The 17,344-nt window shown below is 43.2% G+C and overlaps 1 protein-coding gene across 11 annotated transcripts in view; it reads right to left on the bottom strand.

Annotated features, from left to right (window-relative positions):
- Positions 1-17,344, bottom strand: part of HYDIN (HYDIN axonemal central pair apparatus protein) — a 346,241-nt gene that overhangs the window by 121,357 nt on the left and 207,540 nt on the right. For all 11 annotated transcript variants that reach the window (XR_015795149.1, XM_088135435.1, XM_088135430.1 and 8 more), the window contains 2 exons: positions 15,074-15,241; positions 4,992-5,165 (listed from right to left, as the gene is read on the bottom strand). Coding sequence is in view for 10 of the 11 variants with exons in the window: in XM_088135435.1 (XP_087991561.1) it covers positions 4,992-5,165; positions 15,074-15,241 (342 nt within the window). In the remaining variant the exon portion in view is untranslated. The remainder of the gene's footprint in view (positions 1-4,991; positions 5,166-15,073; positions 15,242-17,344) is intronic.

Genomic DNA, 17,344 nt, shown 5'->3' with positions numbered 1-17,344 from the left:
CAGGCTATGAATTTAATAAAATGTGTGATGGAATGGACTTATGAAGGCCTGGCTCAGGGAGATAAGCGTGTTCTTAGCCTCCAACAGGAGCGTGGGAAGTTCAAGAAGATGAGGCTGGCACCTCCCTAAGGAATTCACGGTGTTGTGGCTGGCTGGCTTGGGAACTAGGGTTCAGTCTGGGGAGATTTCTGCCTGGAGGTTGAAGCTAATAAATGCAACTGAACTGTATTTGCATTGTCTCTTGGAGTTCTTTGGGCTGAACCTGACATCAATCTCCCCAGACTGAACCCTAGTTCCCAAGCCAGCCAGCCACAACACCGTGAATTCCTTAGGGAGGTGCCAGCCTCATCTTCTTGAACTTCCCACGCTCCTCTTGGGGGCTAAGAACACACTTATCTCCCTGAGCCTGGCCTTCATAAATCCATTCCATCACAAAATGGCAGAGATTTGGATTTATAACATAAAAACATCTCCACTGATGCTGGACTTAGCATAAGGTACAATTTACCCAGGTGCCAAAGCTGGCATAGCAGTATAGGATTATTCAAGATGCAAGCTTAACTCTGAGGAGAAGTGTCTCCTTAACTCCTCTGTGAAATGGGCATCTGTACTTCTGCTTTGTTTGTGAATCTCTTCCAAACTGCTTGAGGTAATGACAGTTACTATAATCATTGTCAGCTGAAAAGTCTTCACGGCCTGGCTCTTCCCACACTGGGTTCTGTCTTCCTGTTCAAGACAGGATTCAAACCGAGTACCCTTCAGCAATGCAGGCTTTGGTCTTGCCACTTGACTAATCAAGTATTCCAGAATACTTCTTCCATACTCAGTCCTCCAGAACCAAGCAATGTGAATTCATCCACAAACCTAACAGCCTTTGTGATCCATCACACAACATCCAAAGCTTGGTTACTTCATTGCTGTATTGTCTGAGGTTAATAGCCTGACAGCCCTCCCAGGTAAACCAGACAGGAAACATGATCAGATGAGCTAATTCTATTTTATTAAAAGGCTACATTAACAGAATCCTGCATCTCTTGCCCCCCCCGCCTTTACAGCCCAAGAAACTAGGGAGGGTCCCTTCTGAGCTGCTTGCCCCACACACATTCCTGCTGCCAGCTAAGTTGCCTTTTATCTAACCATTCCATTGGCTGTGTCTCTTTGCCCTGTTCTCCCAAGGTCATTCCTACATACCATTATATTGTAGCTATATTAATTGCTGTGTGAATACATATTAATTCCTAGGTGAATACAACTCATTGGTAAAGCAAGCATTACAGTACAAAGATGGGCTTAGATTTGCCTATTTATTAGAAATAACATGCATGGGATCAGGATTTTTTTTTTTTATTCATTAATACCGCGCTTCTTCATGATTCCCCTAATCAAATTTACACTACCTATTGTAAATCATTTATTTTATGATCTGAAGTATCTTTATAGAAATCACTTTCTGATTTTTTAATTTAAAAATAAATAATAAGTCTGAAGTAGCCTGTTCTGAGTCAGAGACACCATGAATGAACCTGGGAAAGAGGTGAAAAACAAACAGATGGTACAGCTAGAACAGCCCATTTTGTTTCTGGTTTTTTATAGTAATTTTATTAAAAATTACAATTACAAAGATAGAAACCAATACAAACTAAAAAAATAAAAGAAGAGAAGAAAGTGGAGGAAAGAAAAAAGAAAGAAAAATAGAAAAGAAAGAAAAAATAAGAAAATAGTAAAGAAAAAGAAAAGAAATATATAAAGAAATTACTTCTCCCTTCATCACAAGTATAAACAATTTTAGTAACTTATCACCTTCTCTTAAAATACAGAAAATGATCTTCCCATATCCCATCTCTTATCTATAAACAAATCCTTAAAGCTTTGTCATTTCAGTCCATTAACCATCAGGAAAAGTCCATTAAGGATTTCCAGAGATAACAACATACAATGGGGCAAAAAAGTATTTAGTCAGCCACCAATTGTGCAAGTTCTCCCACTTAAAAAGATGAGAGAGGCCTGTAATTTTCATCATAGGTATACCTCAACTATGAGAGACAAAATGGGGGAAAAAATCCAGAAAATCACATTGTCTGATTTTTAAAGAATTTATTTGCAAACCATGGTGGAAAATAAGTATTTGGTCAATATCAAAAGTTCATCTCAATACTTTGTTATATATCCTTTGTTGGCAATGACAGAGGTCAAATGTTTTCTGTAAGTCTTCACAAGGTTTTCACACACTGTTGCTGGTATTTTGGCCCATTCCTCCATGCAGATCTCCTCTAGAGCAGTGATGTTTTGGGGCTGTCGCTGGGCAACACGGACTTTCAACTCCCTCCAAAGGTTTTCCATGGGGTTGAGATCTGGAGACTGGCTAGACCACTCCAGGACCTTGAAATGCTTCTTACGAAGCCACTCCTTTGTTGCCCGGGTGGTGTGTTTGGGATCATTGTCATGCTGAAAGACCCAGCCACATTTCATCTTCAATGCCCTTGCTGATGGAAGGAGGTGTTCACTCCAAATCTCACGATACATGGCCCCATTCATTCTTTCCTTTACACGGATCAGTCGTCCTGGTCCCTTTGCAGAAAAACAGCCCCAAAGCATGATGTTTCCACCCCCATGCTTCACAGTAGGTATGGTGTTCTTTGGATGCAACTCAGCATTCTCTCTCCTCCAAACATGACGAGTTGAGTTTAGACCAAAACGTTCTACTTTGGTTTCATCTGACCATATGACATTCTCCCAATCCTCTTCTGGATCATCCAAATGCTCTCTAGCAAACTTCAGACGGGCCCGGACATGTACTGGCTTAAGCAGCGGGACACGTCTGGCACTGCAGGATTTGAGTCCCTGGCGGCGTAGTGTGTTACTGATGGTAGCCTTTGTTACTTTGGTCCCAGCTCTCTGCAGATCATTCACTAGGTCCCCCCCATGTGGTTCTGGGATTTTTGCTCACTGTTCTTGTGATCATTTTGACCCCACGGGGTGAGATCTTGCGTGGAGCCCCAGATCGAGGGAGATTATCAGTGGTCTTCCATTTTCTAATTATTGCTCCCACAGTTGATTTCTTCACACCAAGCTGCTTGCCTATTGCAAATTCAGTCTTCCCAGCCTGGTGCAGGTCTACAATTTTGTTTCTGGTGTCCTTCGACAGCTCTTTGGTCTTGGCCATAGTGGAGTTTGGAGTGTGACTGTTTGAGGTTGTGGACGGGTGTCTTTTATACTGATAACAAGGTCAAACAGGTGCCATTACTACAGGTAACGAGTGGAGGACAGAGGAGCCTCTTAAAGAAGTAGTTACAGGTCTGTGAGAGCCAGACATCTTGCTTGTTTGTAGGTGACCAAATACTTATTTTCCACCATGGTTTGCAAATAAATTCTTTAAAAATCAGACAATGTGATTTTCTGGATTTTTCCCCCCATTTTGTCTCTCATAGTTGAGGTATACCTATGATGAAAATTACAGGCCTCTCTCATTTTTTTAAGTGGGAGAACTTGCACAATTGGTGGCTGACTAAATACTTTTTTGCCCCACTGTATCTATTTTAACTTTGATCAAATAAACCAATTTTATATTCCTTCCTTTTATTTTTAACAATCTTGATCTTTAGTCCCTTCAAATAATGTCCTAGAACCTGATTTCTTTTCATTTTTTCTTTCTCCCTTCTCACAAAATTCTTCAAAGTTTTAACAAGTCTCTTTTGTAAAGCTAACATAGGAAGATTTTCCAGGTCATTCTCTTGGTTTGTTATTTGTATATTCCTTTTAATTATTAAGACATCAGCTGGTTTCTTTTGTATGTCCATTGTCGCATCTTTTTCCTTTTCATTCTTGTAGCCTGTCATTTTTAAATCCACTTTCAGATCAGTCTTAATTATGTCAGGTAATACTTGTTTTTCTTCCATAGCATCTTTTAAACACAGTCAATCTAAAGAGGCAGACACACTTAAAATTAACTTCTGGGTCCATTGTTCAAAAATATCCTTCAATATATCCAATGTTAAAATATTTTGCTTCATTCTGTATTAGTAAGTCAAATTTAAGGGTTCTTCACCTTTGATTATAATCTTTAGTTCCTTCTAGTTCCCTCTAGTGTCCAACTTTCAAAGACTCATCCTATCATTTTTTTAAAGAGAATTCAAAACAAAAGCATTTTCCCATGGGAGGATTCTTATAATTAATTCCAAAATCTTAGTTCAAATCCATCTGGACCCTTAGTCCATTTGTAACTTTCCAAAATCAAAGTTCTAATCACCCTTTTACTGTTTATTCCAAAAGAATTTTTTTTAAGTCCTTGAACTTGTATTTAAAACTTCTTTCGCTAAGGATTGAAGGAAACTCACCTGGGACTGTAAAATGTGTTGATCCAAAGGTTTCTAAAAGCTGAAAAGCAGATAACAAGCACTTTCCAAAATTGATTAGAAAAGGAAGTATGTGAACTTAGTATCCTTTTGAAGGCGCTGACTGCGGTTTGAGCAAGATGGCTATTCCCTCATCTCCCACAGCTCTAAACTCTACAGAGACTGCTATCTTGAAGTCTCCTCATGAGGAGCAACTGTATGGAGCACTTGTGGGCAATCTCAAATCTTCTCCTTGTCCAGAGAGGAATTAAGAACAGCCAGTCTACTCACTGGCTCTTCATTCTGCTGTGGTTGTCAGCTCCGCTTCAGTTCACCATTTCTTCCCTAGAAGTCCATAACAGCCCCATTTTGCAGCTCCTCTATCTTCCCACTTTATTTGGGATTTTAAACTGGAAGAAAGAATTCCACCTAAGGAAACTGGAACACAGCTCTAGAATTCAAACTTCCAGCAAAAGTTGGCTCTGAAGAGTGACAAATTCTTTGGCTTCTGGAGAAAAGCCAAAGCCACAGACAGAGGTCAAAGCTGACTCAGAGAAATATTACATTTGGACCAAGAAGAGGTTAGTGGGGAGGAAAGGCAAGGCTTGGTTGGAAGCATGCAGTGATACTGGGGTCTCAGAACTTGCTCTTCTTGCTTACCACCATCCTCGTTCTCTCGCTGTGCCTGCTCAAGAGCTGCTCGAATGCAGAGTTCCCGTGCACGAAGCCCTGCTGAACTGCTCCCATCTGAGATGGCTTCCAGGATCACTGAGTCAATGGACAAGCAAGCTGCACTGTAGTGTTTGGCCAGGACTACAGCAGCACTAGTCTTTCCTGGGAGAATTGAAGATACAGAAGTTAACAAACACAGACACACACAGCTTCTCTTGCCACCAGTCATTTACATCTTGGCTGTATTTTATTAATTTATTTAAATTATTAACATGGCTACCCATCTTAAAATGATTAATCTGGGCAGGTAACAATGCATAAAAACTTAATAAAACACAATATAAAAATAAAAAATATGATTTAAATATTAATAACCAAAAATAGAATAATTACACTCACATATACTATACAATGGGACAGAGGTTCTAATAAACTATATAAAAAAACTAAACCAGCCTTATATCCAGGGCTCAACAGACACCCTAGCCCAATGCCCGAATGAAAACCCAGGTCTTCAAGGTCCTATGGAAGGCCAATAGGATCAGGGCCATCCAGATCTCTGGGTGAGATGCTATTTCATAGACAGGCATCACAACAGAGAAGGCACATCTCCTGAGTCCCACTAGATGATCTGTTTTATGGAAGGCACCCAGAGTATGCTTACCCTGCTGGATCTGGTGGGATGAACAGAAATAATTGGAGATAGGCAGTCCCACAAATAACCTGGCTTGTGCCATGCAGGGCCTTATAGGTGATAACCAGCATCTTTATCTGTACCTAAAAGACTACTGGGAGCCAGTGCAGCTCACAAAGCAGCAGGGTTACATGGGTGTATTGAAATGCACTCATAACTTCTTATGCCGCCACATTCTGGACCTACTGCAGCTTCCAAACACTCCTCAAGAGTAGCCTCTGGTATAGCACATTAGAGTAGTTTGACTTGGAGGTGACTAAAACATGAGTGACCTTGAGCAGAGATTCCCAATCCAGGAACACATGCAATTGACACACAAAATGGATTTGTGCAAATGCCTTCTTAACCATGGCTGCCACCTGCTTCTCAAATAACAGTTGTGAGTCTAAGAAGACCCCCAAACAATGCAGAGGAGTATGGAGATAGCCTTGAAGAAGGTATACATCAGCCACCTAGCTCCAAAAGACAGGAAGGGGTAATTAAGAAACTCAAAATTTCTCTTTCAAGATTCTGTTACTATTCTCTATAGCGTTCCTATAGTGTCTGCTTCCTGACCTGACCTAACTCGAATGGCTGTCATCAGTTCTGAAAGCTTCTCTATTCAGAGAAGCAATGAACCTTGCCTTGGATCATGGAGATGACATAAGGCTTGCTTCAGCCAGGAGCAGAATAGCAGTACAGTATTGTAGCCCAACTGATTTTTCTGCACTCTCATGGGAGTTTGCCAGAGAAGTTCAGAGAAGCCCAGGATCAATTTCTGACTTTCATAACTCAGTGTGAGTTGTTTATGGATAATCAGCAGAATTTCCTATTGATTGTGCCAAAGTGACTTTGTTCTGAGTCTACTGAAAGAAGGGGCAACCAAAATACATACAGGATTTTCAATTATTTGCCAGAGATGTGGGATGGAATGATATGGCTCTGACTGACCAATTTTGAGAGGATTTGCTGATGAACTGAGAAATTAATTAGTGAGGGTTAGGGGTCTTTTTAGTCTGGTCCAGATCACAGACACAAAGACTGAATTTGGTTTTTTTCCCATAAAAGCTGTTTTATTTTACAAAATTAAACTCCTATTCCTTACTTCTACTCTTAATACTAATTCAATGCTTGTTTCTATTATTATTCTATTATTACTACTATAAGTTTACAACTGGCTCCAGATTGGCAAAGGAGTGTGACAAGGCTGTATACTCTCCACTTATTTATGCAGAATGCATACTGAGGGAAATAGGATTGGAAGAAGATTAGCATGGTTTAAAATTGGAGGAAGAAAGATCAATAACCCACACTACGCTGATGATACCGTTTTGACTGCTGAAAATGCAAATGATCTGCAACCTCTAGTTATGAGACTCAAGGAAAACAGTGAAAAAAATGGGACTAAGATTAAATCTAAAGAAGACTGAACTAATGACAACAGCCTTAGAACTGACAATGAAGATATTGAAGTGGTGGAATTCTTCTGCCTTTTAGGATCACCCTAAAGGAACAAGCAGTCAAGAAATATGTCGCAGACCAGCAGTCGGTGGAGTAGCCTTGAAGGCCTTGGAAAAGATATTCAGATGCCACGATGTGTCTATACCTACAAGGTCAGAATCATGAAGCCATGGTGTTCCCTGTGACACTCAATGGACGTGAAAGGTGGACTTTGAAGAAGCAGGATAGGAAGAGTATTGATGCTTTTGAATGTTGGTGTCAGATCTGCAATGTTCAAATCCCAATGAAGAAAAATCTCATGCAAACCAAGTTAGATTCAAAAAAGATTTTATTTATTGGAATGTACATGCAACTCTAAGCAAAGCATTGCTAAAAATAAGCCCGCGCTTTTCCCGCTTAACTTTTACCTCTACTTCTCACCTCTTTCCAGGCACCAATTGTGTGTCAGGTTCAGCCTGCACCACACGCCTAGGAACTTGCCCAGCCGCGCTTTAGTCAATTTCACCGCTTTAGTCAATTTCACCGCTCGAGCGCCAGCGCAGAAAGAGGAAATGCGAAACCGCAAGCTAATGAATGGGCCCCCTGGTGCCACTTCACTAATCTGGAGCGGATGCGTTGTGTTAATGCCAGAGGGCCGCGGGCGCTATAGACAAAGGAGAGAGCCGCGGAACTGAGGAAGAGATCAGCGCGCGAGGGGATGCTCCCGGCTGTGACAGAAGCCCCAACGAAGGCAACGACCACGCCACAGGCAACAACAATCAAAGAAACAAGAGAACTGGGCTGAACCTGCCATTCCAGTAGAAGGGGGGGATTACAGGGGGCAATCTGCAATCTAATTTGTAATATGTAACCTAGCAACGGGGCCTGCGGGGGGATTGAGACAACTATAAAGGAGTAATGTAAATGTACCAAGCCAGTCCTGGCTTTGCTTGTGACTGCTACGTTGCATGAGTAAACCTCTTTTGTGAACCACACGTGTCAGGGAGTTTCTCTGTCGAACGGGGCAAACCCTACATTGTGGTTCTCACAGAGGTGTGACCTTGCACATTCCTAACCTCCGAAAACAGTCCATCTTCCTGGCCTTTGATAGTATCCCAGTTCCTTCTACGTTCACTTCCCCCTCCCCCCTCCTAAAGAATGGCAGAAGCAAAGCAAGCAACTACTACATTAATATTTTGATTGCTGAAGGCTCTGACAGTTGGTGTTGGAGAAGACTCCTGAGAATACCATAGAAAGCCAAGAAAATAAACCAATGGATCATTGAACAAATCATCCCAGAGTTCTTGCTCGAGGCACAAATGTCCAGGCTCAAATTATTCTACTTTAGACACATTATGCGAAGACCTAGCATTCTGGAAAAGGTTTAATGCTGGGAAAGGTGGAAGAAAAGAGAAGAAGAGGATGACCAGCAGCAAGGGGGATGGGCTCAGTTACAGTGTCAATGAGTGTCCCATTGCACAACCTGAAAGACCAGGTTAGGGACAGACAGTCATGGAGAAAATCTATCTATGTGGTTGTTAAGAGTCAACAACAACGTGATGGCGCATAATCAGTAAATCTATCCATCCTATGTCCACTCAGGAGTTAGCCACTGTAAAGCAATTTCTAGATAATAATTCAAAGAAAGGTTTTATTTGCCCTTATTTTAAACTCTAGTATCTGCACTCACATTTTTTGTACCCAAGAAAGATAATTCCTTGAAGGTTACAGACATCTAAACAGTGTGTCTCTTATTTCAGACCTACTAGACTGCCTGTCTTGAGAGGCATTTGAAAGAGAGACACAAATATTTAACTGTTTTTGATATTAGGTATGAGAAATTTGGTAGCAATATACTTTCCTCCTGCCTCAGGAGACAGGAGGAACAATCAGAATTTAAAGCATGGCAGAATAAAGTTGTTTGAGCAGCCTTACAAAATGTTCGGAGAAAGGGTGCTGTACAGATAAGCACTTATCACTGAGCAGACACAAAAATAATTCCTCCCTTCCTCTTTTTTCCTCCTAGTGCTCCTATCTTTTTTGTTCAGGAGGATGGCTCTCTCATGGAGTAAAGTATTACAAGATCCTGAATTCTGAAATCATTAAGGATCATGATCGTTGTCTCATTTTTAAACACTCAGAGTGGCTACACGAAGCAAGCATTTTTTCCAAACTGGATTTCAGAGGAACACTTACAGACTCACATGCAGATTCAGATTCTGACTGAATGTTAGAAAAAGCTTCATAACGCTAAAGTTTGAGAGTGGATCCATCTAGTCAGAACAACAATGGGTGGGATATGTTTAGTCAGGAGCTGAACAGGGCAAAGGTACCCTTGTATAAATATCCCATTGCATCTCCAGGAGGGTTGAAGGCAGGATATCAAATCTGGCTAATGTAAAAGTTCCCCAGTTCTGGACAGGGGATGTTAGAGAGATCCCTAGCCATTAAACATGGAATCCCTAGCCTAGGCTATACATTTTGGGGCTAGAACTTAATTTTTTCTGCAGGTTCAGGTCAAAGAGCCACTGTTTTATCTCCAAAAGATTTCTTCATTGACAATCAAAACCTGATACTGTGTGAAGAAGCCACAGAGTGTTAAATCAGAGTTTATTTCAGTGAGCCATGAGGGGGGTAAATTTATCCTACAAAGTGTAATGGGCTCTAAAAGTAACCTTGAAGAACAGGAAGAACAGATGCAACCAAGACAATGGTCAGACAAAAGAAATTTGAGTATGAGGCAGAAATGTACAGCTTTCCCAATGGACTTTTTTAAAGTCCTCGCTTAATGACCATTCATTTAATGACGGTCTGGAGTTATGACAGCCTTGGAAAAAGTGCTTTACAACCCCTGCAGTCACGCAATTGCAATTTGTGACCTGTTTTATGACAATCGTTAAGCGAATTACCATGGTTGTTAAGCAATCACATGATCATTAAGCAAATCACGTTGTCGTTAAGTGAATTCTGGCAAAAAAGTCCATTGGGAAAGCTGGATTCGCTTAACAACCATGTGATTTGCTTAATGACCATGTGATTCGCTTAATGACCACAGTGATTTGCTTAACATCTGTCATAAAAAAGGTTGTAAAATCAGCTCCGATTCGCTTAATGACCAAATCACCTAGTGACCTAAATTCTGGTCCCTATTGTGATTGGATAGCGAGGATTACCTGTAATTTGAGAAAGTGTTTCAGGCTTGACCTCCCTAGTTCTCTTTAGGATAAAGGGATAGGGGAGGCACATTCAGACTTGCAAGACTCCATTACTGTAATCTTATAATAAAAGTAGTATTTAGTTTCCTCGTCTGGTCTACCTCAAAGAGCTGACATAAAGTCAGGGAGGGAAGGTTGTCGAAAAGGTGGTAGGTCTGCAGTACCAAAGAACTCTCAAGGAAGTGGATTATCTGGACCTGTGACTGATGGGGTTCAGGCTGGGCTACAAGATTGAGACAGCATTGATCACACTTACTGATGACCCAGGATGGGAGTAGTATATCCATTCTGGCCCTCCTTGATCTCTTGGTGGCTTTCAACACCATCAATCATGGTATCCTTTCTGGACTGGTTGGGAGTGGGTGGCACTGTTCTTCAGTAGTTCTCCTCTTTTTCCTAAGGCTGGTTCCAGTGTTGGTAGGGGTGGGAGAGGTCAAGCCCTAGGCTTCTGTTATGTGAGGTGCCGGAAGACTCGACTCTCTTGCCACTCTTATTTAGTATCTACATGAAACCACTGGGTGAAGTCATCTGTCAGCATGGGGTTAAATCTCATCAGTATGCTGAGTACATCTCAGCCCCAGGCTGGCCAATGATGCTACCAACATGCTTTCCTAATCCATGGAGACTGTACAGGTTTGGATGGAGAAGAATCAGCTATGGCTCAATTCTGACAAGACTGAGTGGCTGTAAGTTTTAACCGCCCCCCGCCCCCCGATCTAGGAACTTTCCATTGTTAACCCTGAATGAGATTCTACTCCTCCACTCAAGAGCTGGGGCACAATCGGTTCTCTTGGACTCATGGCTCCAGCTTGAGGAGCAGGTGGTAGCTGTAGCCAGGAGAGCTTTCACACAAATACGCCTTGTGGATCAGGAGGAACAGCTCACGGTCAGTCATGCCTTATTTACCTCCTGATAGGACTACTGCAATATGCTCTACATGGGGCTGCCCTGGAAGAGCATTTGGAAGCTTCAGCTGATCCAGCACGTGCAGTACCATAGTGTGCCCATGTCACACCACTGCTACATGAGCTGTACTGGCTCCCAGTAGCCTTCCGGGTGCAATTCAAGGTGCTGGTGTTCCCCTTTAAAGCCCTGCATGGCATGGGAACAGGTTACTTCAGGACCACCTCTCCCCGGTGGTTTCTGCCAGCCCCACCAGATCTTCTCTGTTGTGTACTTTCTCTGTTATGGCTTCTGCCTCCCCCCTGAAGTATGGACAACCCCTATTTCATTGATCTTTCACAAGCCAGTGAAGCCTTGGTTCTTTTCTCAGGCACTGGGGTTGGGGCATTAGCATAGGAGCAATGTGCATAGGTGCATGTATTTAGTAGTTTTGTGTTTTTATTGAGCCTCAGTGCAGTTTTAGTTGTTTTTTGTTTGTTTGTTTTAATGAAATTCTCTGCTTTTATTTTGTTTGTCCTCCAGGGTTTCTTGGACAGATAGGGGCCTTATAAATTGGATGGATGGATGGATGGATGGACGGATAGACAGACAGACAGACAGACAAATAAATAAATAAATATCAAGCAAAATTAAATGATATTCAATATAAAAGCCAGATAGGCCTATTACTGAGGCCAGTCCAAAAGCCATTAAATCCGCAATGAGAGGAACCCCACCTCTGTTCCTCAGAATCAAACAAAAAAATGACATTCTTTTCTTAATACAGCTGTTACCACACAGTTAATGTAAAAGCTGAATAACACTGAGGCTAAAGATACCCCCTTTGCAATTTATTGTAGGGGACAATATGAGGTGCCCTACAGAACAGCTTTCAACTTACATGATGTTTACTCAGGCAACTTCATAACTAGCATGAGAAGACACTGATCAATGGATAAGATGGCCAGTTTTTCTCATCACCTGCCTCAGGGATTGAACTGAAGGCATCTTCAGGTCTACAAAAGTTCCATAAAGTTTGCCCCAGGGATATGTGGCATATTTTTCAGCTTGGTGTTAAGAGGACCAGTCAGTGATCTAGTGTTGAACAACTCTCTGTAAAGCTGGCTTGTTCTACCACAATATTGTTCTGAATCAGTCAGTCAATTAATTTACCATAAATAAAGATGTCTGATTCAGTAGGTGCAGGGGCAGTTAGATGTGTGAACCTTAACTCCCAAAATTTCCTAGCCAGCATTCCTAAAGTTGAAAAACACTATGCCAAAACAAAATCTTAAACCCACATCCATACTATTTTACATGGGGTCCAAAGGACAATCCTTTTGAAGACTTAGGAAACCAAGGCCAAATCACATAAATTCTTAATAATAAAAAGATGGACAGACTAGAAAAGACTGAGAGAACAAGAATGAATCAGTGAAAATGGCCGCAGCCTGGAATAAGGAGGCGGCTGGGGCCTTGGACAGGATCGCGCCTGTGCGTCCTCTCTTGGCCCATCACTCCCGGCGCTCCCTGTGGTTCACGGAGGAGTTGAGGGAGCTGAATAGGGCTAAGAGACGGCTAGAGCGCCGCTGGCGGAAAACCCGGGACGAATCAGACCGAACACAGGTTAGAGCGGCTATTAAGGCCTACCTAGTGGCGGTAAGGGCGGCAAAACGTCAATATTTCTCCGCTCTTATTGCATCCTCAGAGTGTCGCCCTGCAGCCCTGTTTAGGGTCACCCGGGCCCTCCTGGGAAAAGGGGGGGCGGGGGACTACTTGCAGGGTCGTGCAGAGGAATTTGCTGAACACCTGATGGATAAAATTGCTCAGATCCGTTCTCAGTTGGAAGCCAAGCGTGGAGTGGGTCCAGAAGAGTTGACCAGGGAGCGTTCTTGCCCAGTTATCTGGGAGCGGTTTGATCCTGTTGTCCCTGAGGAAGTGGACAGGGTCCTCAGGGCTGTCAGCGCGACCACCTGTGATTTAGATCCGTGTCCCTCCTGGTTGGTTAGATCCACCAAGGAGGTGACCCTAGGGTGGGTCCTGGCGGTGGTTAATTCATCCTTGCAGGAGGGGGTGTTCCCGAAGCCTTTCAAAGAGGCTTTGGTCTGCCCTCTCCTCAAAAAACCGTCGCTAGACCCCACCCTCCTGGACAATTTTAGTCCAGTCTCCCATCTCCCCTTTTTAGGGAAGGTGGTAGAAAAGGTGGTCGCGCGGCAGCTTCAGAGGATCCTGGAGGAAACGGATTATCTGGACCCCTATTAGTCAGGATTCAGGCCTGGTTATGGGACAGAAACAGCATTGGTCGCACTTTTAGATGATCTCTGGCGAGAGCGGGATGGGGGTAGTGCATCCATCCTTGCTCTTCTTGACCTCTCGGCGGTGTTCGATACCATCGACCATGGTATCCTTTTGGGTCGGCTGCAGGAGTTGGGGTTGGGTGGCACAATGCTGTGCTGGTTCAGCTCCTTTCTCCAAGGCCGAACCCAATCGGTGTTGATAGGGAGCGAGAAGTCCAGCCCCCGGCCCCTACTGTGTGGGGTGCCACAGGGGTCAGTGCTTTCACCGCTCCTATTTAATATCTACATGAAGCCGCTGGGGGAGATCATCCGGCGCCATGGAGTGAGGTATCTTCAGTATGCTGATGATACCCAACTATACATCTCCATCCCTGGTGCCTTAAGTGATGCTGTGACTACCCTTTCGCGGTGCCTGGAGGCTGTGGGGGCCTGGATGGGGGACAACAGGCTTCAGCTGAACCCTGGTAAGATGGAGTGGCTGTGGATATGGGGAGCCTCAAGATCTAGGACTTTGTCATCTTTGGTTCTTGACAGGGTTGCACTACCCCAGACAGACCCGGTGCGTAATTTGGGAGTTCTCCTGGACTCACGACTCCTGTTCGAAGAGCAGGTGGCAGTCGTGGCCAGGAGGGCCTTTGCACGACTTCGTGTCATGCGGCAGTTACACCCCTTCCTGGATCGGGGGGACCTCCGCACGGTCACTCATGCCCTGGTCACCTCTGGGTTGGACTACTGTAATGCGCTTTACATGGGGCTACCCTTGAAGAGTATCCGGAAGCTACAGCTGGTGCAGAATGCGGCGGCGCGGACAGTTCTTAATGCCCCTAGGAGGGCACATATAACACCGCTGTTGCGCGAGCTGCATTGGTTACCAGTTTGTTTCCGGGTCCAATTCAAGGTGTTGGTTATCACCTTTAAAGCCCTTCATGGCACGGGACCAGGTTATCTGAGGAACCGCCTCGCCCCGGTCACTTCAGCCCGTCCCACTCAGTCCAGCAGAAGGGGCAGGTTGCAGACCCCACCGGTCAGGGAATTTCGATTGGTGGGATCTAGGCAGAGAGCCTTTTCTGCTGTAGCGCCCGCCCTATGGAACATCCTGCCTCCTGAGGTCCGGTGTGCCCCCTCCCTCATGGCCTTCAGGAAAGGTATTAAATCCTGGCTTTGCCAGAAGGCCTGGGGGCCAGAGGGGGGCTCGCACCTGTGGAGATGGCTGGTGGGATGATGGGTGGCCCCCCCCCAGCATCTTACAGATTTTTATAGGGCCAAAATTAGAGGAGGTTTTTTACGGTATTTTAATATGTTTCTAAATTATTTATAGTTTTTAGCCATCTTGGAGAGAATTGTATTTCTTTGTTTTTATTGTGAGCCGTCCAGAGTCACCCGTGGGGGAGATGGGCGGCATACAAGCCGAATAAATAAATAAATAAATAAATAATAAATAAATAAATAAATAAAATGGCCCAATCTAATACCCGAGGGCACCCTTTGTAGCAAGCAGCTGACATTTTCAGTTGTGTTTCTCCACACACACACACACCAGGTTGTCCAAGAAAGGCCATTTACCTGTAAGGGGAGCTCCGTGAATTATGATAGCAATACCCCTGCGGTTCCTGGCAGCCCGTCCTTCTGGAGAGATATCGATGCCAAGATGGCGAGCAATGGCTTTAGAAACAGGGTTGTTGTCTAGCTCTCCAACTGCTTCCTTATGCTTGGTGAGGCTTTGTTGACTCCCTGTTGAAAGGAACTAGTATTTCAGTCAACCCAATAGCAGCACCCAGGCCAAACGCCCCTAAGGAGCTTCTAAGGAAATTGGTTTGGTGCAAATTGTGTTTCTGTGAAAGCTCCCTCCTTAAAGCACAAATATCTGCTCTTCTAATTTGACCAAAGAAGGCACTGAGTCAGGTAAGTTACTGCACTCACAGTTGTTTTGATCTGGCTACCTGCAGCTGTCCTTTCTGCCAGGGATGGAAATATTGCATATCCATTATTTGTGCTCATGATGGATAGGATAGGATAGGATAGGATAGGATAGGATAGGATAGGATAGAATAGAATAGAATAGAATAGAATAGAATAGAATAGAATAGAATAGAATAGAATAGAATAGAATAGAATAGAATAGAATAGAATAGAATAGATCCCTGAACCAAGAGAACCCAAAGCTTCTAAGAATTTATTCTTATTATTTGTATAATATGTACAGATGGAGAATAAATATTTCCTTTGCTTCATAACACTGATCTAGTACCTTCCCTTTTCTTTCTCTGTGCAGCTCCGGATGGCCCTTCTCTAAGTTCCTGACCTATGGTGGGGGTGGGGGGTGGGGGAGACTAAACAAGTTGAGAAAGGACCTATTTTCAATCTGCTTTTAGACATCTACCCTAGCAATGCTCCCCTGGCATCCATCTTTAGATTTCAGAATCATCTTTTTATTTTCCCCAGTTTTTAAACTTATATCTTACAAATGGGGGGAAACTTGACAAACTGTTTTGGATGCACAGGGATCTTTTGATTAAGCAAAGATTTAAAATACGTTCGTTCAGGAAATGGAAAATGCATGTAATCTCCAAGGCGGTATACCAGCAAGTAACTAATCTCTACAGAAGGATAATCAGAAAGGCTAAAGCGTAAAAGGAACTTAATGTCCCTTAGCTTCTCAACAAGGAAGCGAAAAGTAACCCCCCCCCCCAAAAGGCTTACTTCTTAATGGTAAGAGAAAGAAAAAGGAAGGCGTGGGCCCACTGCTAGAAGATGGTGGGATAAAGAGCTAAAGCTCCTCAACTTCAGCTTTGCTTTGGTCTTTCCCCCAAGGTGGAACTTTGCTCCAATGGACCTCAGCAGAAGAATTCACACAAGGAGGGAATGCTAACTCGGGGTAAGGAGAAATTGTTAGGGAATACTTGGCTAACACAAATAAGTTAATATCTCCATGATTAGATCAATTACATCTTGAAGGAACCTACAGATGTCTTCTAGGAGCCCCTGTCCATGATCCTTGGAAAACCATGGATGACAGGTGTAGCATCAGGGTACTGAAGAAGGGCAGGTGTTGTTCCTATCTCCAAAAGGGGAAAAGAAGATGGCCTAGGTAACCACAGATCAGGCAGCTTAACACTGATAGTGGGCAAAACTCTGGAACAGATTAGAGAGCAGTGAATGTGTGAACATTTAAAAAGGAATGCATTACTTGGCAGGAGCCAGCATGGCTTTACTAAGAATTAGTCATATCAGACAACCTGATCTGCATTTTTCATAGACGATCAGTTTAGTTGATCATGACAATGTAGTATACATAGCATAACTTAACTTCAGCAAAGCATCCGATGGTTTTCCCACAAGATATAAGTAGAGAAGATGGCAAAATATGGATTGAACTATTATGTTACCATTAGACCGATGCAGAGCTGGTTAAAAATTTATACTCAGTGGATATATATCCATAGATCTTTGTTGTGCTGGAAGGAAGTGCTGAGTGGCATACAACAGAGCTCTGTTCTAACTCTGGGCTGCCCAACATAAATATAAATGACTTGAATGAGGGTTACGGAATATAATTACCATTTGCAGATGACCCAAAGATTGAGGAAATAGCCAGGAACATAGAGGACAGTAGCAAGATTCAGGAGAATCACAACAACAAGGAACAATGAGGAGAAACCAGCACAATGAATTTCAAGAGAGACAAACACAAATTCCTATATTTGGGTAAGAAAAATAAAATGGATGAATCTAGGATGGGAGGAATCACACTAGGTAGCTGTATATACAAAAAGGAATTGGGTATCTTGGTTCAACATGAGACAACAATGTAATAATGCAGCTGCATAAAAAGCA

This window comes from Python bivittatus, unplaced genomic scaffold, assembly GCF_059951505.1.
Source record: "Python bivittatus isolate LINGU-HERP-01145 unplaced genomic scaffold, Pbiv_v1 ctg000170_np1212, whole genome shotgun sequence".
NCBI classification, from domain to species: domain Eukaryota; kingdom Metazoa; phylum Chordata; class Lepidosauria; order Squamata; family Pythonidae; genus Python; species Python bivittatus.
The sequence above is the reverse complement of the archived record's forward strand: the minus strand, read 5'-3'. Positions and strand labels throughout refer to the sequence as shown.